Consider the following 26937-nt stretch of genomic DNA (forward strand, 5'->3'; position numbering starts at 1 on the left):
TCTGGATATTAAGTTCTTTATTTACAACCAAGACATTGTTATCCAGTCATTCTTCAACCTGATGCAATTTTTGATGAATCAAAGCCAAAGGTGTGTATCAGAACAAGGGGTACACATGCAGCTACCGATTTATGAAAATAAAATAAAATATAATTCAACAATACAAGACTTGTGGGTCACATTAAGAAATACAGGCCCTATAAATTTGCACTCAGCAGCATAAGAAATAAAATACATGAACAAAAACAGGCTTTAGGTGGAAGACACATTACTTATTGATTTTACAATATCCAATAAAGGAAGAAATACAAAGAGAAATTGTGCATAAAACAATAAATCATTGAGCTTTCATCATACTATTACCAAGGAGGTTCCGTAGGTTGAATAGAGGCTCCTTGATCATACAAATTACCATTAGTCTAAGATTGAAATTAAAAACATTCAATTTGATACTTTGAATGGTCCCGATAAGTGTTGACAGCCTGCACCAACTTTTTCACCCAACCTTCCCCTCCACACTATACCTAATCTGCTCCATTTCATAACCTATTCTTACATAGTACCTGTCATTTTCATGAAATGTTATTAGCAATTGCCACATCTATCTTAGGCAATGTAACATGTTGAAAGTCTGAGGGTAATTATATTATATTTCACTCCATACCATAGATATGGAGGGAAATATAGTAAGAGGCTTTATTGACACAATGGCAAATACAGTGACTTTAATATGGTCAACTCACCTCCTTGAATGGAGGTATTGTTTTGTGGTGTGGTGTGTCTGCATGTCAGAGATGTCTGGCACTACAAACTAGGCAAAGGAATGAATATCTAACTTTTCATCACAATCCCTGAAAGTACTGCCACCATTAGACATACCAAAAGAACAGTCATCAGGCTGTTGACGTTGTGCCTTGTCTGGACCCTGTTGGTGCATGTTGCTGAGTATGTTTTGATCAGGGCTGTTTTTGCATATGCAGCAGCCCCAGACCACGAGTGCCGCCCCATCAGTCTGTAGTGGACGGGAAAGGCTGGTCCAAAATACGTATGGAAAGCCAGACTTGGATCCCAGAGGACGAGGCGCCAGAAACTTGGCTTGACTCCGATGTCACGGGCAATATCATCTGTGTACCTCAGATCCACCACCTGGAGGTTTTGTGCAAAAGCAACGCACAAATAGATCTTAAACATATCTTTATACCAGTCCTGTTATCAGTCATACTGGGGTAGGCAGAAGGTATGGCTGGCAATATTGTGTATATTTCCTTGTGTAGAGAGCATTTAGTTCAGCTAAAGCCCCAGGTGTCACACTTGTGCGTATAAGCCATTCCGTGTGACTTCCATGTTGAATTTTGACAATACGCAGTTGTACGGTCAAAATATCAATTTTTTTTAGTCATGCACATATAGCATGTGAATAAGGAATTCAACGCATCCAATGCGTTTGAGACACGTATGATTTGCATATGAAGCGCGCAATAGCGTTATCCTTGCAGCAAATAGCTGCGTATCAGGTGCATATGCTGAGCGTATTCCAGATGCACACAACGTCTACCAACCGCATGCCTGACGCACTTCCAACTAATGCCAATCAAATTATGAGCGTATTTGGTTGCATGATATGAGTATTAACTTAAATTGTTATGGGAAGACGCCTCCATAACTGACGACAAGTAGGACCTTTTGTATATATGTAACAGGGACACCAATTTTACTTTTGGAACACGCCGTGACACTTAGAGCCATTATTTAGCCTGTGAATTTGGTTGCGTTGATATCAGTAGTTACGAAAACTGTAATTATAAGACGCCTCCATAAGTAACGAACGGTATAACTTTTATGTGTATGTTAAATGGGCACATTTGTGTGGGCCATTTCAATGATTATTGAAATCAAAAGTTATGTGCACTTTGCTGGCTGTGTTTGTTTCCTCTCTGCCCTTAACTAAATTGAATACCCGACCCGACCAATGAAATACCAAATCTGGAATGTACCCCGGATGTTCGTCGAGTACGCTATAAGCACGCTATCCGCACGTTATCTGTGCGTTGTTCATACGCTACTGGTACGTACAATGCGCTGCCCGATTGCAGGACGAACGACACTCATTGGTGACGTATATTCTTATTCGCCATATCATCGTGCGTTGTATCTGCGCTACAAGTATGTGATGTGGTCGCTGCGCAGAGATCGTGCGGTATAAGAGATCACCGCGTTTGGAGCGCAAACACAAAGCGCGCTCGTACCTTACTCGACCGATGTCGGACGTTTGAACTGCGTTCTTATGATGTCTGAGCTGCTTATCAGCGTTCGCACGAAAGTTTTCGGTGGTTTCAAAAATATCAGGCGTACTGGGCAGTGCCTTGCGTGTGCCTGCGTACCTAAAACTTCCACAAAACAATTGAGAAACGCATTAGGTGCGTATTGTGCGCACGCCGGCGTATGACAAAAATGTTAACACGCAACTAACACGGCCATGATATACGCACAAGTGTGACAGGGCCTTAAGATGGTGAAGTGCTTACTAAAGATACTTTTAAAATTTGCAAAACAATCTTGAAGGCAATGCTGAACAAATCATTTTAAATGAGACATTCTAAGCATGTGTTTGGCTAGCGTAGCTCACAGTGAGGAGTCATGACTCACCGGTAATTTGTTTGGGCCAAACCTGGCGTCTCTGTACTGCCGATCCCTTCTGAAATATCCCAACATCATGTCCTGATCAGGAAGCTGTGTTATTCCCTACAGATACATGTAACAACGTCACTTGTCAGGGACGAATGAAATACAATACAAATATGAAACGTTAAATATATACAATGCTCATGACACCAGTCCTGCAGCCCAAGGCTCAACAGAGGTGCATATTTGGTATCTATTTATGTTCCACCAGCTATGAATTATATTAATTTTGTACATTGTGTTACATGTATTGAAGTCCTCCTAATATGAAAAAAAATGGAACTGTAAGTCTTAGATATCCTCATTATCTTCGCCGAGTACTTGTACTCGGAGAAGATTATGTTTTCGGTTGAAAAAACTGTAGGGTGGGTCTGAATGTATGTCAGGAGCATAACTCAAGAAAGCTTCAATGAATCTTTATGATTTTTGGTAGGTGTGTAGTGGTTGTGCAAAGGAAGGTCAAGTCCGAAAATGGTTCACCTTGCGTTTTTCAACAGTACTGCAGTGGACTTTGCATTTTTTTGTCTTTGTATGTCTACTAGGCAAAAAAAGTGACGGAAACGTTGATGGATCTTCATGATTTTTTTCAGGTGTGGAAACGGAGGTCAAGTTAAAAAATGGTTCCCCTGGTATTTTCCGTCGGTACTGCCGCGGGCTTTGTGTGGATGTGTATTTGTATGTCGCCAGCATAACTCGAGAAGCTGTTGATGGATCTGTATGATATTTAGTGGATGGGTAGGATTTACAGAAAGGAAGGTCAAGTTCGATAATGGGCCTTCTAGCGGGTACCTAAGGTACTGCAGCGGAGCTTCAAAATTTAGGGGCATATTTTCTGAAAGTGCTATGGTCATGATTTTTGTGTGGTAGATAGTTCATGCCACAGGAAGTAAGTTCTGTAAATGTGGGCCCCCTAGCGGCTTGTTAAGAACTGCAGTGGGTGTTTTTGTTTTGACAGTCGGACATGAATAACGTGAGAAGGGGTCGACAGATCGTCGTGATGTTTGGTATGTAGAGAGCTCAGATGGTGCTTTACATAATCAATGACTAATTATGCAAATGAGCTAATTTGCATAATTAGTAAGGAAAGTTTGTTAACCCACTGCATTTCATGAGACATGGGACAGTGTCAGGTCACAGATGGCCTTGCATAAACGTACATGTAGGTCAAATAAATAAACTATTCTCCAAGCAGAGGTGTGGGTCCTACTGGTTTTTAACGCGTTCAGTTTAGGCATTTTTGACACGGTTGGCGAAAAGGGGACAAAATAGAAAGCCTGACAAAAACACCTGAAAACACGTTAAAAAACAGCCAGACCCACTCCTCAGCTTGGAGAGTACACTGCACCAAAACTGCACCACTGCTAGGTGCGGAAAAGTCACATGTACATGTACTATGTCTTTCAAAATGTGTATGATATGGAATAAAGATTTATTCTATTCATATATATTGACTGTACCATTTCATCATCACTTTCAACTTACAACACTGCAATATCGAACCTTTGTGGCCCATATAATATCAACATACTCATATTTTTTCATGACCAGTTATAACATATTATATCAGCACACTCTACACATATACTAGTCCTGTACCACCAAATGATTTTAACCCTATCTAGACTGGACTCATTCGCCCCATCATAACGTCCAAATGGTATGGTGCATGATCAAATTTGTAGGGGGTGATAAGCATTTAAATATTAATCACTCTCCATAATAAGCCTTGATTATTTGGCGAAGATAATGTGTTCGTGGAACTCTAGTTGATTATGCAACTACTAAGTCCTGCCTTGCAGCTACCTGCATGCCCAAAATGATGGAAATATTGTATGTTGCTTCCTCTCTTTTCAATTTTAAGAAAAACACCCTTGCAGTGCCAAAATTGATTTCTACTTGGCCCAAACCTGGGTTTATCACTTTGGACAGAGGTGTTGAGTGTAAAAAAAATACAATATAATGATAAAATCATCAAAAAAAGATAAACCTAACAGAAAAGTTTGGATTTGGATCCGAAAAAAAGTTTGGCCATACTGTAAATTGTATAAGACTAAAGAAGCTGCAGTATGAGCACATATAATGCCATAAATTTAAAAAAACATTGGAAAACAATAGGGTCATAGAATGCTTTTTTCCCAGCATAACTATAACAATTACTGATTTTGTCATGAACTTACTTACTAATAGGTTGTGTATGATTATTGTTTTGGTTCAAGATGTTTTTTACTAAATATGTGTATTTAGTAGGCTGCAAAGTGTATTTCTAGGGCTTAGCGAAGTCTTTCAAAGTACAAGATGTTAGAACAAAAATAAAGAATTTTTGTTTGGCATAACCATCTAGTGTGTGTTCAGTCATTTGTTTAACCTTCCTGTCCACTTACAATGTAGATTTCATAATGGAACTTCTTTTTGCAAGCAGCTTCAGGGCACCCAGAAGATGTCATCCATGTAATCAAACCAGTATGGCCTAAACCTTTACATAATGGTAACGTTGGTTAACATAAATTCGCGGGGTAATTAAATTCGCCATTTTTAGAAACAATGTATTTTAGGGATATGTGCTAGATGCAAAATCAGTTATAACGCCAGCAATGCAAACCGGATAGACTAACGTATTCAGAACACTGGCTGAAAAGCTTCGATAACCATGCATTAGAAGTTGGCGACGTCAAAAACTCTCCGTCCCTTATTGACAGAGTCTGGGGGCTTCGTGGGAGAATCACACTACACGGTTGTTTGCTGGTTTATAAGACAAATGTCACGTCCGCTTCCTGCTAAACACAATTATTTACAAGACAACTTTAAGTTATTACAATCTCTTTTAAACCTGCTAACCTTCTAAGTGTGATCAATCATCAAAACTCCTCTTTGTTGCTACAACCTACGGCACATGAATTTTCCCGCCGCCATATTATTACCCAGAATCCTGTTGTCAAGCAGACGACAAAGGTTTGTGAGGAACACTTTTTTGTCTAAATGCTGCGTGTGATAGTGGACTAAGGACGAATATTTTCCTCAAAGTTTGCTCCTAACACAACAAGGAACACATGGACATAGTATATAGTATTACCATTGCTACGGCATTCAGCTAACTTGCCATGAATAATGTAAACGTTGCCATGACGGTGGATGTCCACTTTGAGTGACGTTCTACTGACTCAACACACGGGATGTTACCGAAGGCCTGATGTGTGCGGTACGACCGTTTTGTCGTGTATCTATTTTTATTTGGTCACGTTTATATGACCTTGGCACTCTCTTCAAGTCAAGATGGGCACAACAGCTGCTGTATAAAAGCTAATTAGCGGCATATATTAATGACGAATCTTCTCTCCCGGAATAATGTTCGCACATGTCCAAGAGCACTGTCATTGTGCGTGCGGCGGACGGTAGTTTCAAGCTGAAATATTATGGTGTCAGCACGACTAGAGAGAAAATCTAACATAGATTCGCCATTTTTCCGATAATGGTTGACTGAAATCAATCTAGCAGAACAATAAACCATCCTTTTTTTCTATTATTCTGTCAGTATCATGTACTATCTTTGCGCTAATCATATACATGATAGATTTTGTCTCTAGTCGTGCTGACACCATAATATTTCAACTTGAAACTACCGTCCGCCACACGCACAATGACGGTGTTGTCGGACAGGTGTGAACATTATTTCGGGAGAGAAGATTCGTGAATATCTTACCGCTAATTACATTTTATACAGCAGCTATTCGTTCCATCCTTGGCTTGAGGAGAGTGCTATGGATATAGACGTGTCCAAGTAAAAAAAAATACACGAAAAAACGGCCGTACCGCACACATCGCATCGGCTTTTTAGCGAATGCCCACAAACGCCCACTCTGGCGAAGTCCGCGCTGCACGAATCTATTTTTTTTGCTTGGAATATGTTCAGGTTGTGCTCCCATTAATTGATCCTGAGTTTCAAGTCAATCCATCGATCTGAAGTTAAATAAAGCGAACTTGAAGATTCTTACCTGGCTTTTTAGCGAATGCCCAGCAAAAAAGGCTTTTTAGCGAATGCCCAATATATATGCCAAAATATCGGCCATCGTGACACGGGCGCTTAATCTAACACCATAAACATATTCAACAAGTTGTCCCCTGAATGTGTACTCAGTTTCCGTGCTGTACACGCCTGTAAAGTCACTTTATTTTACGAAATACACGGCGCGGGAATCCACGGCCCCGGACGTAAAAATCCAATATGGCGGCTCATTTGCATATTTGGGACAGGTTACAGGCGGCCTCTACTCCGGATACGTGCCGCAGGCCGCGCCGTGTATTTCGTAAAATAAAGTGACTTTACAGGCGTGTACAGCACGGAAACTGAGTACACATTCAGGGGACAACTTGTTGAACATGTTTATGGTGTTAGATTTAGCGCCCGTGTCACGATGGCCGATATTTTGGCATATATATTGGGCATTCGCTAAAAAGCCATTTTTTGCTGGGCATTCGCTAAAAAGCCAGGTAAGAATCTTCAAGTTCGCTTTATTTAGCTTCGGATCGATGGATTGACTTGAAACTCAGGATTAATTAATGGGAGTACAACCTGAACATATTCCGAGCAAAAAAAGATAGATTCGTGCAGCGCGGACTTCACCAGAGTGGGCGTTTGTGGGCATTCGCTAAAAAGCCTGTCCCCGCACACATCAGGCCTGCGGTAACATCCCGTTTGCTGAGTCGGTAGAACGTCACTCAAAGTCGATCCCCACCGTCATGGCAACGTGTACATTATTCATGGGAAGTTAGCTGGATGCCGTAGCAATGGTTATACTACTATGTCCATGTGTTCCTTGTTGTGTTAGGAGCAAACTTTGAGGAAAATATCGTCTTCAGTCCACTATCACACGCAACATTTAGACAAAAAAGTGTTCCTCACAGACCTTTGTCGTCTGCTTGACGACAGGATTCTGGGTAATAATATGGCGGCGGGAAAATACACGTGCCGTAGGTTGTAGCAACAAAGAGGAGTTTTGATGATTGATCACACTTAGAATCCAGTTGCAGGTTAGCAAAAGAGATTGTAATAAGTTGTCTTGTAAATAATTGTGTTTAGCAGGCAGGAGATGTGACATCTGTCTTATAAACCAGCGAACAACCGTGCAGTGTGATTCCCCCACGAAGCCCCCAGACTCTGTCAATAAGGGACGGAGAGTTTTTGACGTCGCCAACTTCTAATGCATGGTTATCGAAGCTTTTCAGCCAGTGTTCTGAATACGTTAGTCTATCCGGTTTGCATCGCTGGCGTTATAACTGATTTTGCATCTAGCACATATCCCTAAAATACACCGTTTCAAAATATGGCGAATTTAAGTACCCCGCGAATTTATGTTAACCAAAGTTATAGAATTAGTGCAAAGGTAATACATGATACTGACAGAATAACAGAAAAAAGGATGGTTTATTGTTCTCAGTTGCCAGATTGATTTCAATCAACCATTATCGGAAAAATGGCGATTTTATGTTAACCAACGTTACTTCATTGTCTACGACGACATACATGTACAGTACTGTATGCTCCTTTATTCACACAAAAAACAATACTGCTGTAATCAGGTTTATGATTTTCTTAGTTTCTTTTGAACAGAAAATAAAGCTTCAAAACTGTACTTCCAAGTGACTGAAAGGTAAGTTTCCACTTTTGCTTAGAAAAGCAAATTGACAATCATGTTAGTGTATTTCAAGTAGTTTGATATTCACAAAAGAAAAAACGAAAAATATTCAATCGGCAAAATGGCGCTAAACGGTGAACATCCTTTTATTTTGATGAATTTTAATCGTATATTTCTAATGCAGTGGTCATGCTGCGATTTCCAAGAAAGTTACATTGTTATATCTTGTATCGAAACTGTGACTGCAGGGAAAATTGGAACAAAAGAATGTCTGGTGCAATTTCCTAGCGCAATTTGCAATTGGCGCAGTCCAGTGTTAAGATACCTGCTGAGTGAATCTTTTGAGCTTTCTCTTGCATAGAGACCCAAACCCCAATGACAGCACCCTTACCGTCCATATAGACGCAAGGCCCAATGACAGCACCCTTACCTTCCATAGAGACCCAAACCCCAATGACAGCACCCTTACCTTCCATAGAGACCCAAAGCCCAATGACAGCACCCTTACCGTCCATAGAGACCTAAACCCCAATGACAGCACCCTAACCTTCTATAGAGACCCAAACCCCAATGACAGCACCCTAACCTTCCATAGAGACCCAAACCCCAATAACAGCACCCTTACCTTCCATAGAGACCCAAAGCCCAATGACAGCACCCTAACCGTCCATAGAGACCCAATGACAGCACCCTTACCTTCCATGGAGACCCAAACCCCAATGACAGCACCCTAACCTTCCATAGAGACCCAATGACAGCACCCTTACCTTCCATGGAGTCCCAAACCCCAATGACAGCACCCTTACTTTCTATGGAGTCTCAAACCCCAATGACAGCATCCTTACCTTCCATGGAGTCTCAAACCCCAATGACAGCACCCTTACCTTCCATGGAGTCCCAAACCCCAATGATAGCACCCTTACTTTCTATGGAGTCTCAAACCCCAATGACAGCACTCTTACTTTCTATGGAGTCTCAAACCTCAATGACAGCACCCTTACCTTCCATGGAGTCCCAAACCCCAATGCTGCACCCTTACCGTTCCATGGAGTCTCAAACCTCAATGACAGCACCCTTACCTTCCATGGAGTCCCAAACCCCAATGACAGCACCCTTACTTTCTATGGAGTCTCAAACCTCAATGACAGCACCCTTACCTTCCATGGAGTCCCAAACCCCAATGACAGCACCCTTACCTTCCATGGAGTCCCAAACCCCAATACTGCACCCTTACCTTCCATGGAGTCTCACACCTCAATGACAGCACCCTTACCTTCCATGGAGTCCCAAACCCCAATGACAGCACCCTTACCTTCCATGGAGTCCCAAACCCCAATGCTGCACCCTTACCTTCCATGGAGTCTCACACCTCAATGACAGCACCCTTACCTTCCATGGAGTCCTAAACCCCAATGACAGCACCCTTACTTTCTATGGAGTCTCAAACCTCAATGACAGCACCCTTACCTTCCATGGAGTCCCAAACCCCAATGCTGCACCTTTACCTGGAAGACTTGTGCAGCCCAACGAGCCTGCAGCTCCACTACTGGTGACGCACCCCCACGGTTTCTAATCTGACCAATCACTGCCAAGGTGTGTTTCTTCATACGGACAGGGAAGACTAACTTGTACAGCTCTTGGTCTTGAAGACTACCTAGTGGTGAAGACATTTATTCAATGTGAAAAGCCTTCATTCTGTAAGGTTAGTCAGAGTTGTCTTCTGGATTTAAATCAAAAGCATCTTCAGCCTATATCTGGTCATCTATCAGTAATTTCCGAAAAAGCTATAATTGCTGCTACATCAGCAGCAGTCTAACTTGTATTATGATGAGACCACAAATTGATGGGGGGAAAACTGTGAATCATATGTCACCACAGTTCCTTTCTTGTCTTAATTCGAAAATCAAAAGAAAAAAATCACAATTTCAAGCGACAAATTGTGCTGATTGGTGCTGATTTCCATTACTTTGTGCAATTTGGCTCCGTCCAGTGAGATACCTGTCTCAGGTTTCAGCCCAGAATCAATTTTCACCAAAGGCACCATTGAAATTTCTTAGCCATGAAAACCTTTTCTTCATGATCACTTTTTGTCAATTGTACCTTAAATATAGACCCCTGTTATGAAAAATTGGGGTGTGCACCAGTAAAAATTGTAATATATACATAATCCATAGTGGAAAATGCATTTTGTTGATGTTTTGTACATAATGTTACTGTAATAATTCCATAAAATTAGGGTAACCGTTATGAATATTATATGATTTTGTACATTGCTCAATGACATGATCTACATGTATAATGGGGGATGTCCTAACATCGCACGTTTTTTTTACACGCTCTAACTCACGGCGCTGCATCGCTGGTTGCCAGAGAGTGGTCCGGTTTTGATGAATGAATTTTGAACACATTCATCTACTTGGATAAGAAATGTATTCAGACTGTTCATGATCCCTTCACGCTCCAAGTTACAAGCCGCAAACGCTGTGAGACGTTTTCGCGAATGTTCGTTCTGATTTAGTGCTACGCTTGATAGTGTGCCTAATTGGCACGCTTTTATAATATTGCTCTCTTCGGAAGTTGGTGATGGAGTTAAGAAAATGTAAATGAGGCTTGCAGTCTACTATATTCTAGCTTTCTTTTGACCGGAAAATTTTCACTATGAGCACTTCTCACGTCATGTGAGAGGGGCTACATGTATATCTAGGGCATCCCAGCTCATGTTTTCACGGGAAATAGGCTACTACGCACTGTGTGCCTGGCCTGACGTACGTATTGCATGCGGCCCAACTGACAAAATAATCACAAAAAAACAAAACCGCTTACATAAAAAATACTCTACTTATTGCCTAATGTCTTCGCCATCTTTGTATTCAGATTCCTTTTCATAGACGGCACCAATCCCATGTTAGAGCGTAACTAATCTCTGAACCTCGCTGTGTGTTAAATTGCCCCACCACCATCACGGCGAGGAAAAAAAGCGGGAAAACAATGTCGCCAGCAACACCAATGTTTACGTTGGTTTTCTTTGGTCGGCTTTCTACTCGACAAACACTTAAAGGCCCAAATTTTTAGTGTTTTATGAAGTTATATTTCTTACGTGAATGATAGTTGTGTATCAGCTTGGCACAGGTCGTATATTTAGGCACCGGGACGTATAGCTACACAGTGACCCTCTACTCAGTCTACTCAGCGCTACCAGCATTATTGTCAAAATACTATTTTTCGACAAAACAAGAAATGAATAATAATTATATGTACAAATATGTTTTGAATGCAAATGACATCTATGTGCATGAACTTCATTTATCTACCTTCCTTATCAGCATAGTCAGCGGTCACAAACACAGCATACTTAATAATAATATGCAAAATAAGGTCAGTAAAAAATCTGTGCAATGTTAGGGCGCGTGCGATGTTAGGGCACCCCCGTTATACCCAATACATCTGGCCTCCTAGACCTTACAGTCACACACACATTTGCTAGCAATACAATGCAATAAAAAATACTGCAGGATGAGGCTTGTTTTAGCTCCAACTCTGTACGAGCAGATAGAGATATTTCCTCTTGAAATGTCAGCTCTAATTTTTCACTGATGTAGGGCTTTTTGTATATTTTGATTCTAGTAGCGAAACATTTCTGCCTTTCACAGTAAAAGATAGCATCTTAGACTTCAGTAATATCATGGTCAGACCCATGTTTGTCAGGAGAAGGGCCATAGCAACTACATTCCAGGCCTGAATTGTAAAAGACTAATTTGTCATACTTCATCATGCTAATTACTTAAAGCACAAGACCAGAGGAGAGTGTTCTGGTTCGGCGAATAATATTTTTCTGAATCGAAGAACGTAATTGTATTGGCAACTTGACCTTGAACATGGACTCGGCAGCAGTCTCATTATACAGCATCAATATTCTGATAACCCCCCCCCCCCCCAAGTACCATTCAGATTTATTACAGCAGGTGTAACATATTATATCACAAACAACCATTGGACAAACTTCAATTTGGTGGCTCTTAAGAAATCTTGGGTTGAGCCTAAAAATTGCCTTGATAGTTTGCACTGTGTTTCTGGATATTTGTTTGTCAACTTATATCCTTTGTAACTGTATTTTCCACTTGCTTTGGGTCAGAAATGGACTTTGAACTTTGTCAATCATCCAATTGAAACCCATACTTAAGGCCCTCACACAAATTGGTGGCTCTTACTAATAGGAAATCTACATGTAGGTCCCATGTTGACAATGATGTTTGTAGCGTTTGTGTGAATAGTTATTCATCAATTTTCACCCTAAGCAACTTAATTCTTCTATTGCGTTGACCCAAAAATTGACCTTGAACTTCAGCAATTATCCCATAGGTACCAATACTTCCCAGCATGCATCACACGCCATGGGTTTGTGAAGGGGCAAAACTCAATTTATGGATTATGAATGGTTAAAAAATATCTGTGAATAATTTGTACAAATTTTGTTGATTTTGTATTCAAAAAGATGTGTCTGTTAGAAAATAACACTCTCCTCTGGTCTTGGGTATCCCTTTAAAGATGTACCTTTGAATTAACTAATAGCAATAATGTTGTTGCAAAGGCAAATTGAATAATAGCATTACATAATTATATTGCATCCAGTATCTAGTCATAAAGTGATATGAATTATGTAGATTTTAAATTATGTCACTATGATTTGTATATAAGAAATAACTCACTTGGGAGGATATCACTATCCAGAAATGGGAAGGAAACGTCATATCCTGTGGCGAAGATGACTTCATCAGCATCAATACAGCTGCCATCAGCAAACCTGGCTCCAGCCGGGGTGAATTCTGTGATGTCAGGCTTGGCTACAACCTGATAAAGAAAAAAAGGCAAAGCGGGTGAACCCAGACTGAGGACGAAACATGGCGCTTTTTCATCTTTTTCATTACTCAGACACGCAACCCTCAGTCAAAAACAAAAGGCGACCTCACAAAGGTATCAAAGCCGATGTTATTTTAATACAGACCGAAATGTGAGGAACCCAACTGCGACAACAGTAACATTGGAGAGACCTGAGTTAGCCGCTAAAAGAAAGGTACAAAGAACATTGACTGACTAATAGTGGCTACTCCTCAGTCATTTTCCACCACCAAAAAATACAACTATTTCAATCTCAAATCTACATAATACGAATGTATCATATAAGCCGTGCACTCAACTGGTTCAAAGGCAAAGTTCGAAACTGAAGGCAATATATTGAGACAATGTAAAATCCCACCCTTAACAGGAAAGGAGACCTAATGTGTTGAACTTTCCAGCACTTGCAGGTAGTAAATGTACATAGTCAGATGCAAAGTATGCAAATTAAAGCTTAATCAACAAGGAAATTTGAGTGTTTTCTATCATAGGAATTTGACATTTTGACAGAGCAACGATTGTAGGGTGGGCATATCATTACTAGATATCATCAGGCCGACTTGGGATGTATGGTAGTCTGGATATCTAGTGTCCCTGTGTCAGCCAAGATCACTCACTCACTCACTCAGCCATTGCAAGCTTGCTAGGGAACCTCTAGCCTCCTGTGCAGGCCTCCTAATTAACGCGCGACATATATATTGGGGGAGGGGGGAGCTCTTATGCCGGCAAGGGAGTTGTGCAGCCGAGGGAGTTGTATAGCCGAGGGGTCCGCGCGTTATCTACGGATAACGCGCGGACCCATATTTGTGCCAACCACCTTACCTTTCCCGAAGCCAAACGATAGTGTATCTCGTCATTCACCATGAAACCATGCGTGTACGGGTCCTTTGTGCGGTGTAGCCCGTAGTTTGCTTGGTTGATATGGGTTCTGGATAACATCTTTATGTAGTTCCTTGATACAAAGTCGGGGGCATGCAACAGAGCCCGACTGACTGACAGATCCAGCGGTCTGGCACCATGTGTTAAGCGAGGAAGGATCCAGACACCATCACGCAAACTCAAGTAAACCTAATAGTATAAATGTATGGAGAATGGTACTTGCATATTCATGACCAACAGGCTCTAAATACACTAAGTTAGATAACTTAAGGCCAAGTTGATGCGATTATGTGGATGACATCCTCTGGGAACCCCAAAACTGATGCAAGCATGCAAAAAAGTTTGGTAAGAAAGTTGCCTTCATTATTAAATCTAACTGGTCAAAGTTGAACAAATGATAAAGCACACAGAGTATGGTATACCTAACAATAGAATCTGATTCTTCATTTTTCATCTCACATCTTCTTCTTTGACCTTAGAATTGACTTTGTATCCATCTGTTTTCCGATATATGGCATATATTTGCTCATTTTGCAGCTCATTTGTACGATTTACAGACAGTATGATCAAATTTTTTTTTGAAACAGATGAAAATTGAGGCATGTGCAATTGTCCTCCATATAATCAAATCAACATGGCCTAAGTATAAGAAGAAGAAAAAAAGAGAATGCCACTTCCTTTAAGTTTGTAAAACATGTGACTGTTAAAAAATTTTAATTAACATTTTTAAGAGTTTTAAACAATAAGAGTTTACATTTAATATCTACATTTAAAGTAAACAAATAAACCTAGAACTTTCTTTCTCTCAATTTCTTTTTGGCAACATCACTAATAACTATTGATACTGTAAACAGTAACTATTATAATAATGCCAGTATCTGTTATAACTAATATGATGATGCACACATTCAAGTGAAAGACTTAAGGCTTGATATATACAATGTTTAAGTTACCTTTGAAGCGGTAAGGCCAACTTCTGCAGCAATATCACCAGCCGAGTTACCGGCACCTGCAACAAGAATTTATTGTTAGTAGTTATAAGTAAATGTTTTTACAGTGACACTAAGTTTCATGCATGCCTGTTGCATCAACAGTTATTAGGATATGTACAATTCTTTTATTGCACATATCACACGTTGGTCCTTTCAACCATATGTTTTTGTGACTTGCAAAAGAATCATTTTTATTAACGTTAGATGCACTAACTGTAGAACGTGCCTTGCATATGTCATAAGACTAGTATGAAATTCCAATTATCCATCAGTTAGGGTATCTCACAGGGAAATTGCACCAACTTTGTGAATTTTGCAAATTTTCCTTTGCAGTTACACTGACAAGAAATGCATGAGCAAAATAACAAAATGGCAGCGCCCGGAGATTGTCACACTCTCATTTTGAGCTGCAAATCAGAAACAAGATTTAATTGGAAATAGTAGTGTTGCCACTGAATTCAAAACCAATATGAAATAATCATGATTCATCAAAAATTTTGCAGTGTAAGATTGCGCCAGTTTGCGCCCATATGCGCCATTTTTCATTTTCAAAACCTCGCAAATTGCAATTACAGGTGACAAATTGGGGATGATTGGCACTGACTTTGTGAATGCCTTTTTACAATTTAGAACAGTCCAGTGAGATACCCACTTTTAGCACTCCTGGACTGTATGATCATGTTACTCTGAGCTACTCACTCACCAATAACTAGCACAGTCTTCCCCTGAAACCTGTCAGGAGTCCTGTAGCTCCGGCTGTGGGTCACAGTACCCTGGAAAGTCTTCAGACCAGCAAACAACGACATGTGAGGTCGGTGGTAGACCCCAGAGCAAACCATGATAGCGTGGAATACATGTTGACATGGCTCCGTCCCATCTGTCCCTGTGTCAACTGTGTGTACGTTCCATTCTCCTTCTACAAAACCTTCTGCTTGCTGGACCTTGACGACCTTAAAAACCCAAACGAATGGTCTTCAGATTTTAGTTGTTTTTATATGTATTTGTTATGCTGGTGACTTGGCTAGAGGCAAATGAAAAATGATTTGTATGCCTAGTCATTTGTCAATTGAAACTAACAGGAGAATCTATCATGATTGATCATCATTATCGGTTTTTGTCCAGTCCATTAGAAATACCAGGTTTTGTACCGGTATGGTATCCCCAACACATGGCATCATTGAATGCACACACACACACGCACGCGCACGCGCACGCACGCGCACGCACACGCACACGCACATGCATACACAGACTAACACATATACACATACACACACACACTCTCACACACACAAATGTACAGACTCACACATACACACACACACACACACACTCTCTCTCACACACACACATATGCACATGCAAACACAGACTCACACACACACACACACGCTCACACAGAAATGCACACACTCTCAGACAGAAATCCACACACACGCACTCACACACACAAAGACGCAAGAACGCATTTCTCATCATTACTATAATTGTTCATCAGATTCATTGTAATATGATTACTATTACAGTCAAACATACAGACTAGTACTACACTGTACCTGAGTCTTGAAACGGATGAATTTCCTCAGATCAAATCTGTGGCAGTACTGCTGCAGGTAGTGGTGGAACTGGGAGTGTGGTGGGTAAGGGGGCGTGTCTGTGTTGAAGGGAAAGTCACTGAAACATGACATCTCCCTGCTGACATTAGAGATGAGAGACTTGTACATACTGGCACCATGCTGCTGCCCACCATCATCAGTATAATGCCACAAACCACCTGTCGGGAAAAGGTAAAGGTTAAAGGTTACTGTTTTAGTGCCATAGCCTTTTTGAGGCCGTAAGGCACCAGTAATCGAAGGCGGGGCCCATCCCTCTCCTTCAGCCTCCGTTTACCTGCCCAACGGAAGTCAGGTACCCAGTTTTACATCTTAAGGTGGAGAGAGGCAAGTGGTGTACAGTGCCTCTCCCAAGGGCACAACATTGATGATGCCAGAGTATTCAAACCCAGGACTTCTGGGTCCTAGGCCAAACATTCTTAGTCTAGTTTAACCATTAGACCAGCACAACACCACTCAGAGTATGCCCAAGCAAAAATTCAGTTGTATCATGCAAAACACTATTCTCCTGACCAATAGAGATGCCCCGCAATGACACTACATTGAAACACGTGGCGTCAGTGGCCTAACGCAGTTAGGCAATTGTGTAACAGTGGGGGTTCAAGCGCCTCCAACTGACCAGTCTAACTGGTCGCGACCTTTTAGCCTAGTGGTTAAGGCGTGCGTGCCTTACAGTGATCTGGGCTGCCGGTTTTGGCGTGGGTTCGAATCTCGGTTGGGATCACTTGTTTATGGTCTAGTGGTTAGGATTTGGCGCTCTCACCGCCAAGGCCCGGGTTCAATTCCCGGTGTGGGAACCACTGTAAAAACCCAAAGGGGCGAGTACGCTGCTCCCGGGATTAGAACCCATGCCAATCCCGATCTGAACGGCTTGGGAAATCAATGCCCTAACCACTAGGCTTAAAGGTCCGGACCAGTTAGACTGGTTAGTTAGTGGAGGTTGGTCCCCACTGTTACACTTGGACTCGAGGTCAAGAGGTCCCAAGTTTGATTCCCGGCAAAGCTGCGTCCGACGTTTTGTCCTTGGGAAAGGCACTTTACATGAATTTCCTCACTCCATCCAGGTGTGAATGGGTACCTGAGTTTGGTTGGGGATGGTCGTATTGAGGTCACCTGGTGGCGCTGAATGGCCGCCGCCCAGACCCTTGCAAAAGTTCCACAAAAAAATGCAAGTGTGGAGCAAAAATGTATCTGTTGCCCATGTATTGTGTGATTGTAAACCTTGTGCCAATTCAGTACTTGAAAGGCTGCCATTGCACGTGGGTAATTTCTGACCAATAAAAACAATTATAAAAAGATCAAATAAGCTATTGTCATACCTACATCATGTGAATCTCTGTTTCGTTCTGCTTCGTGTAAGTGGAATTCACTGCAGAATTTAGTTCTACAATCTCCACCATATTGAACATGTGGAGGGACAAACATAGCACAGGTCTGGAGTGCCTGGCCCTATAAAGTATTGGCAAGAATTTTATGAAATTGATATCTTTACGAAAAATCCACCAGCAAGTTATATGCACATCTTTTCAGTGTCATACCTGGACTTGATATCAGTTTGAAATGACTTACCAATCTCTTCACTCTGCTCAAAACAGGTGGGTTCGAGTCCCTCCTCCAAACATGCTTTAATGGCTGCCAGTCCACTCACACCTGCACCAATGATCGCCACTCGTTTCTGTTCCATCAGTGTCTCCACAGTCTGGGCATAAGTAGTGCCACATAAGTTTAGATGCATGGTCTGCATTTGCGTGGGGGGAAGGGAGGGGGAAGGCTAGCAATACTTAACAGAAAATTTAAGAAGGCTAACAACACTTAAGTTAACAGGAAATTCATGAGGACCGTCAATGCTTAATGGTAAATTGACACATATTCTTGTATGCACTACACTAGATTCGGGTGGCTGGGTAAAGCTACTTACAATGTAGCACATAAATCATGTATTTTGATACATAATTTAAAGTAGCTCATACTTAAAAGTAGCTCATCATGAAGCTTGCACACGGTTACTTAAATCACAAACTTAAGGATGATTGTGCACACTAACAGGCTCAATTGTGACTTTTGGGCCATCTGGTGTTCTGTACATGAAAGGAACAACTTCTCTGTGATGCGTAACAATGAATCTGGATAACAAATAATGACTGCTTCATAGAATTAAAGCATCCCATTATGCTTCACAAATAATTTACCAACATTACACTGAATTAGAGCATGTCAGCTACCACTAGAAAAGCTGATGCACAGAAAAAGGCATGCAGACCATCAAATAACCCAACTCCACATCTGATCTATTAGACTATGTTGCTCAAAGCAAATATATAACAAGAGTCCGTAGGACACAATTCTCTGTGAAGTATTTATGGTACATTGTGGGTAAGGTGTTTGTTATAATTGATTAATTTCCTTTGCTAGTGACCTGCTAGTTGTAAGATAAATGCATGAAATGGATCTTGATGTAAGGTGTGAAACCACAGATCCTGATTCCTTTCTAGGAATTACTATCCCGGTTTATTTTGTTGTATTGGCGATTTATTGTCTAGGATGGGCCATTATACTGGATAATTGTTACTGATGGCCCCAGACTTTAATGGTGCACTATTTCTCAAATAGAACTGCTTAAGTCCTATCATCTTGTGATACTTTACTTTACGGACCCTGCACTACCCTGCGGGGACTTCTATATTTCATTGTTAAACATAAACATTAAAACATTCATCAGTGGACACCCAGGGCTCTTTGTTCTCCTTTTGTTTTATGTATAGGACTGAATTAGACAATTATATAGGGCAACCTCTTGTTGTACTGTAGGAAAATGCCAGTTGAACCATTTTCGAACTTGACCTCCATTTCCACAACCACTTAACACACCTACCAATGAAGATACGAGTTATGCCTTTGACATACATGTACATATATGGACCCACACCATAGCTAGCGTAATTTAAAACATAAAAATACATCACCAATTGCAAATACAGTCAAACCTGTCTATAGCGGTCACTCAAGGGACTGGCCAAAACTGGCCGCTAAGGACAGGTGGCCGCTATGGAGAAAATGTTGATTAATTGACCACGAGTGACACATATTTTCAGTACCCACTGAGATACATTTATTCACCGTACAGTACACATGTAAACATTGCATAGGTAAGTCACATTTTAGAAAGTCGATTGTTGTTCTTTTACTTCTATTATGGGCTTGAAAAAAGAATTATTGTATCTGCCAACTCCAAAATCCATGGCTTGCTCGGGCTTCATGTCTGTACAGACCAGCATCGCCATACTCTACTCTTGATCCTTCGCGACTGCTTCGCTGCAGGCACACGCGTCACCAACGAGTTTTAATCGTATGAAACAAAGTCTGTTTACATTATGTCCCGTTCAAGACTTTAAGTTTTGTTTTATACGACTTACTTTGCCTACATTATGTTTTGTCCTAGACCTTAAGCTTTGTTCTATACGACTTAATTTGCTTACATCATGTTTTACTTCAAGACTTTAAGTTTTGTTCTATACGACCTAATTTGCCTTCAATATGTTTTGTTCAAGACTTAAAGTTTTATTCATACGACTTAATTTGCCTACTTTATGTTTTGTTCAAGACTTTAAGTTTTATTTCGTACGACTTAATTCACCTACATTATGTTTTGTTCGAGACTTTATGTTTTGTTTACACGACTTAATTTGCCTACTATCTTAAATCAAGCGACAGCATGTTCTTATACACGTCACCTCTTGTTATGACCTACACGGATATATCATTATCACCATTACTATGCTATGGTTATTATTTATTTTTATCCCCTAGCATAATAAGCTTACCTCTGTATTTATGATTGTTCATATTTGACTTGATTTGATATGTAACGCACACGTGACAGGAAGCGTTGTGCCACCGATTTTAAGGTGAATAAAGTTCAAAGTTCAAAGTCCTTCGCAGCAAAATGCCACCTAGGTAGTTATGAACAAAATACATGTTGCTCAGTTGCCACTTACTGTTCGTTTTCGACCGTTTTGAAACATAAAATCGTGGCGATAGTTTTCCTTAGTCTGTTGTTGTTTGGCTTCCCGTTTGTCATTATCAGCTTCTACCATTATGCTAATAGGGTACTCAGAAGAAGGTCGCTCTTTTAATGGCTTTTTTCTTTTCAGAAAATTGCAATAGCCCAAATTTTACATCATATTAATGTTATTCATATTTCTTTTGAAGCTTTTGGTAAAGTAATTATCCTCAGTGATACTTTGCAGCAAAATTAATTTAGCGCATTATACCTCCAAAACAGTGGTGTCTTCCGTTGACCTTTGTGCTGCTGACTATCAGCGCCATTTTGAAAATTGCGCGAAACACGTTTTGACTTTGAGCACCAGGGAAAACGGATATTGGGCCGGCATTCAAACATTTCCCGAACTTACCGCATCAGCTACATGTGCGAGTTGTATTTTCCAAAAAGCTGCCGTAATATTTGTCCAGTCGAAATGCACAGAAATGGTCAATTTTGCTTCGCGTCAAACCATGGATTTTCTAACAAAGATAAAACATTCTGGTTTTCTTTATTATCATCCTATCCAGTTGAGTCCACATAAATTTGAAAACTGCTTGAAAAAATGAAGATTTTGAACCCGGCGTGCGGTGGCGATGCGGCTTCTACCGGCGCGCCGTGACCGTTACCGACAGTGTTACTGTACTTGCGGGACTGAAAATTGTCTGGCCGCGACCGCGTTGGACAGGTGGCCGCTATAGCCTAATTCTTAATGCTTATGTCAATGGGAAAAATCCAAGGGACCGACAAAAAGTGACCACTATGGGCAGGTGGCCGCTATGCAAAGGTGACCGCTAATACAGGTTTGACTGTACCTGCTTGGCAAAACCCTTACCCTGGGAGACCAGACACCGTATATCGGTGCGCCACCAAGCACCGCACGTGCGCCCAAGCTTTCCTGACACCGTCCCACTCTCCACTGTAAACCCAAGCTCCGCTAGCCGAATACCGTATACTGGGAAAGCTTGGGCGCGCATGCGGTGCTTGGTGACGCGCCGATATACGGTGTCTGGTCTCCCAGGGTACAAAACCCTACCCAGGAACTTCTGTGAACGTACGCATACATCACACGCAACCTAGCAGACATACCTATGCAGCAACGGAATCGTGGGCTGTATGTGGAGCCATGTGTGAAAAGTGCATTTTTAATTAGTGGTTATTAGATAATTAGAAATATTGACCCATTCAAAGTGCATTTCTGCACAGTCCAAGTAGTGTTTTATAGCAAGTAAAGAAAGGGTGTTTCTTTATCTTTTTCTTTCAATACAGGTGAGGTCAACCTGCTGCTGAAAAGTATGTTTTTACAGCATGGCACAGATAGGATCTAGGAATCCCGGGAAAAGTCACAAATTAAAATCTAGATGGCCCCTTTTGAAGAGTAACTAGAGTTCCACAACCTCATACCTTCGCCAAATGATTTTAACCTTCATGACTGACGTATCAGGAGTGTTTCCAATCAATTATAAATCATACCAGTTGATTGTCTTAATATATCTAATTTGCATAAGAAGTATCTAATCATGTACATCATCACTCAAGCTATATATCTACTTACCAAAAATCATTACCATCCATCAAGCCCTTCTTGAGTTATTCCCTTTCACAGTCAGAGGCAAAACCTGCTCCTGCAGTTCCAAAAAAGCTGCTAGGGGGCCTAAACCAAAATATTGTTCGAAATTCATGTCATCATATTTTATTGTTAACTTCAGGAGAGTTTTGTTTGTTCACTTTCGGCAACCTTTCCTAAGAGGGACGTCAGAGAGATTGGCCGGAGCTCATTCACCGAGGGGGGCTTGGACTTGGGGATCGGGACCACAGTAGCACATTTCCACTCCTCAGGCACTAAGCCATGTTGGAGAGAGCAGTTGAGAATATCCGCTAGGGGGGAGCTCAGTTCGTAGGCAAATAGTTTAATGAGTTTACCCGGTATTCCATCAGAGCCAGCTGCTTTGCGTGTTCTGACTCTCTGAAGTTTCCTGTAGACTTCCCAGGGTTCTACTGACGGTGCTGGACGGGAAGGCAAGTAGGAGGGTAGCAAGAAGACAAGTCGATGGGTGGGTGAGACTGGATCACGGAAGCAAGTGTTTTGTTGATTTCATTTGCTATACCAGGTTTGTTGCTGGGATCGATGCCATCTATGTGGATATCTGGCTCAGTTCGGGTCATGTTAGCCATGGATTTAATTTCTTTATGCCATTGGGCGGTAATTCCTCTTTCTTAAGGGATCTAACTTTGGTGTTGAAGTGGGTCTTTTTCGATTCCTTAGCTTGATCATGCATTGGATCTTATTTCTAAGGTACTTCCAAGTGTTGTGGTTACCTGAGAGGAAGGCCTGTTGTCGTTGGTGAATCAGTGCCTTGACTTTGGGTGTCAACCATGGTTTGTCGCTGTGGTGCACACGGACAACTTTCAGCGGGAAGAAAAGTTCATTCGGGACAGGAGAGTAGTGTGCATAGCGCTGCATTTCTCAACTGCGGTAGGAGCTGAGTAAACTTCAGGCCAATCATAGGAAGTAATCCATTGGCCAAAAGATCTTAGGCACGAATCCCGCAAAGGAGGCTACACAATCGTTTGACAGTTGAGTTAGGAACAAGTTTCACTTTATCTTTCATCGTGATCGTGTTGTGATCACTTGTAGATAAAGGGTCAGAGATAGTTGGTCTACGGCCTTCCCTTACGAGGTGGATCACTAACTTTCTGACAAGCAGGCGCCAGATGGTCCGGTACCACGGGGTTCTTTCTGACAACGCCACCGTTACATGCGGCCTGCCTCAAGGCACACTGCTTGGCCGGTTAATCTTCATTGCGTATATCAATGGTGCTGCTCGTAATGCTGTCTCGAAGCAATGGAAGTTCGTAGACGACTTGAATTTATTAGAAGTCAGACGCCCTTTCTCAGCACCTTCTAATATACAACATGACCTGACTGATAGAAAACTGGTCATACGACAGCCACATGAAGCTCCATCCTGGCAAATGCAAAGTTCTTCACATACACTTCAGTAAGGTCCCGTACCCAACACCTCCCCTGAAAATAAACAACATCGAACTACAACAGGTGAAAGTGATGAAGATCTTGGGAGTATTCCTACACCACGACCTGCGATGGAATTCCCACGTCGACGCCATCTGCAGTAAATCAAGCCAGCGCTTGTTCCTACTCCGTAAACTGAAACATTTCTACATCTCCACTGACGACCTCGTCACAGTTTACGTCACATATGTTCGCCCTGTTCTTGAGTATGCCGCTCCTGTCTGGCATTCAGGATTGACCACCACACAGAGCAACAGGATCGAGAAGGTCCAACGCCGTGCTGTACGGATCATCATGGGCGCGGACTACACGTCGTACACTGATGCCTGTGTTCACTTGGGTCTACCCTCCCTCCAGACACGTCGTCTCCAACTGGTCACGAACTTTGGGATCACTCTCAGCAAATCCGATCAGTTTCGTAACTTTCTGCCACTCACCAGAGGTCAAGTCAGTAGGTGCCTAACTAGATCGTCGCACAAATTGAACGATCCTCGTTGCAATACAAGCCGCTATCTTACTTAATACGTATACTGTAATTCTTGATTTGTTAACTGTAACTTAATTTTAGCTGATTTAACGGTCACTAGTCAAGAGCTAAAATTTCATCATCGCTAATATTTGATCACTAATATTTGAGACAGTAATGTTTGTTCACACCGTTAAAATTAAGTGCCGTGACTTACTCCATTTTCCCCCAACCGCTATATTTTCCTGCTGCTATATTAAAGTGATTTACAGTATGTAATTATCTCCATGAAAAAAGGCATTTTCATGGAGATACTGTTTTGCTTGCGTTTGGTGTTTGTGTGTATGTATGTGTCACCGGACGCTTCAAGTCACCATAACTGTAGAACCTGTACATGGATTGTAATGATTTTTGGTATGTGGGTGGGTGTTAGGAGGAGGAAGGTCAAGGTCGATTTTGGGCCCCCTGGCATGTGTGACTGGAACTGCAATGGCGTATTTGTTAAAATCTTCAATGTAGAAGAACTGAAGAGTGGATCGACAGATCGTCATGTTCTTTGGTACACAGGTAGGTTAGACCAAGTTGTACACACTTAAGTGCAAACTATGCAAATGAGACCGAATTTGCATAAGTAAGGAGGTAAATCGTTTGCATGGGTGTCGTCGGATGCTTAAAGTCAGCATAACTGTAGAACGTGTAGATGGATTGTAATGATATTTGGTATGTGGGTATGCGCTGGGAGGAGAATGGTCAAGGTCGATTTTGGGCCCCCTGGTTTGTGTCCCTGGAACTGCAATGGCCTATTTGTAAAAATGTTCTAAAGGGGTATAACTGAAGAGAGGAACAACAGATTTTCATGTTATTTGGTACGCAGGTAGGTTGGACAGAGATGTACACACTGAAGTGCAAATCATGCAAAGTTAGTGTGTTTGCGTGTGTGTGCGCGTGTGTGTATGTTTGTGTCACCGTGTGTGTATGTATGTGTCACCGGACGCTTAAAATCAGCATAACTGAAGAACGTGTGGATGGATTGAAATGATATTTGGTATGTGGGTAGGTGCTGGGAGGAGAAAGGTCAAGGTCGATTTTGGGCCCCCTGGTATGTGTCACTGGAACTGCAATGGCGTGTTTGTAAATATTTTGCAAGGAGAATAACTGAAGAAAGGAGCGACAGATTTTAATGTTATTTGATATGCCGGTAGGTTGGATAGAGATGTACAAACTGAAGTGCTAATTATGCAAATTCATACTGAATTTGCATAAGTAATGAGGAATATCTACTCTATTGTGGGCTTTGAGGTCGCACCATCTGTTGGTCTCTTATCTAGGTCAGTAGCTATTTATAGCCACTTCTCCCCTTGCCCGGCCAGTGTGGGTCATACCATTGAGCGATATAGAATGGGGGGAACTGGTTTAATAAAAAAATAAAGTTTCATGGAGATTTTGGGTCCTAAGACTCTTGTTTCTATCGCTGTGATCTTTGTATATTGTCCTAAAGGATTAATGGTTTTAATAATCAATGCGTTTTTGTACTATGTATTTCGTATTTAATTGTGAATTGACGTGAACGATTTTAATGTAAATGCTACAGCTACAATTCAGTCGCTTGACTGCTACTGTTGTGCATATTTTACTCTCTGAAATAAACCATTCATACATATATATATACATATTCATAGGGGGAAGAGTGTAAGAGACCATTGTGGACTCAGCCCCCCTCCTGGTGTATATAGACTCTTCCAGTGACCTCCGAGGAGGTCACGTATATAGATGAGTAGACACTTGAATAAAGACTTGATGGGACTGATGCATGGTCTGTGAGTGCTCCTTGATCTAAGACCGGAGATTCACCTAGTGGTGAGGGACAGGCCAGAAATGGCTCGTTACACTACCCACAATTACCAATGCATGCAAATACCAAGACAATCTACCCAGGTTCTCGACTTATGCTGGTTTTCTACATACACACACACACATAAAAACGCTAAGTAGAGTGAACACAATAGGCTCGCCCCTGAAACGTCGTAAAAAAACTACATTTTGTAAACATGATGACATGACAGTAACTTTAACTGACGTCTGAAACTTCCAAATATCTGAAATAGATTCTAAGCTTCCCAGGATAGTTTAATACGTTACCGGCTCTGGTAGTCGTGCAGGTTGCATTAGATTCTACAACGTTATTTTTATAACATTAAGGAAGATAAAGCAGTTATATGCGTGAGAACAACACAGACACCAAGCCCTTATACTTTATAGTATAGTACATAGTAACGTTATAGTCCACGGCGCGCGGCGCAGTCTATCAATTTACTAGCAGGCTAGTATAACTTTTGTCAGATCATATCTTTACTGAGTGACTCACCTGGCAGTGGTTATAGATAGAGGTTAAACCGGTCAGTCTTCTAAACCTGACAAAAGACACAAGGAGGTCGTGTCAAAGTTGAATGTTGTTGTGGTGTCAGCCGGTGTTACACGCCGAAATGAGCAGTTAGACAATGTAATATGTACAGCCACTGTACAGCCCAGATAGGTCGCATCAGACTGTAAATTGCGTCTCTGTGCTCCGAAAGAGTTACAACACCTCGACAAACTATCTTTTTCAACTGGGACGCAGTATGAAGTAAGATATATCACAGCGAAGTTGACCAATTTTCAGGTTTTCAGCGTAACAACTCCGCCATTGTTTTCAAGCCGTGTTGGGTACCG

At 41.5% G+C, this 26937-nt stretch overlaps 1 protein-coding gene across 6 annotated transcripts; it reads right to left on the minus strand.

The window, feature by feature from the left end:
- LOC136425763 (flavin-containing monooxygenase 1-like) lies at nt 1-26937 on the minus strand. 6 transcript variants are annotated; one of them, XM_066414708.1, is made up of 10 exons: nt 26594-26937; nt 18259-18388; nt 16633-16850; nt 15780-16026; nt 15038-15093; nt 14028-14273; nt 13019-13160; nt 9818-9966; nt 2647-2742; nt 1-1146 (listed from the first exon to the last, which is right to left on the minus strand). In XM_066414708.1, the coding sequence occupies exons 2-10, from the start codon at nt 18371-18373 to the stop codon at nt 832-834; spliced, it is 1584 nt and encodes a 527-aa protein (XP_066270805.1). In that variant the 5' UTR covers nt 18374-18388; nt 26594-26937; the 3' UTR covers nt 1-831. The 6 variants fall into 6 exon arrangements, with proteins under 6 accessions (XP_066270805.1, XP_066270804.1, XP_066270803.1 ...); XM_066414707.1 differs by having other exon boundaries at nt 14067-14273; nt 18259-18427; XM_066414706.1 differs by having other exon boundaries at nt 18259-18427.

This window comes from Branchiostoma lanceolatum, chromosome 19 (genome assembly GCF_035083965.1).
Source record: "Branchiostoma lanceolatum isolate klBraLanc5 chromosome 19, klBraLanc5.hap2, whole genome shotgun sequence".
Classification (NCBI taxonomy): domain Eukaryota; kingdom Metazoa; phylum Chordata; class Leptocardii; order Amphioxiformes; family Branchiostomatidae; genus Branchiostoma; species Branchiostoma lanceolatum.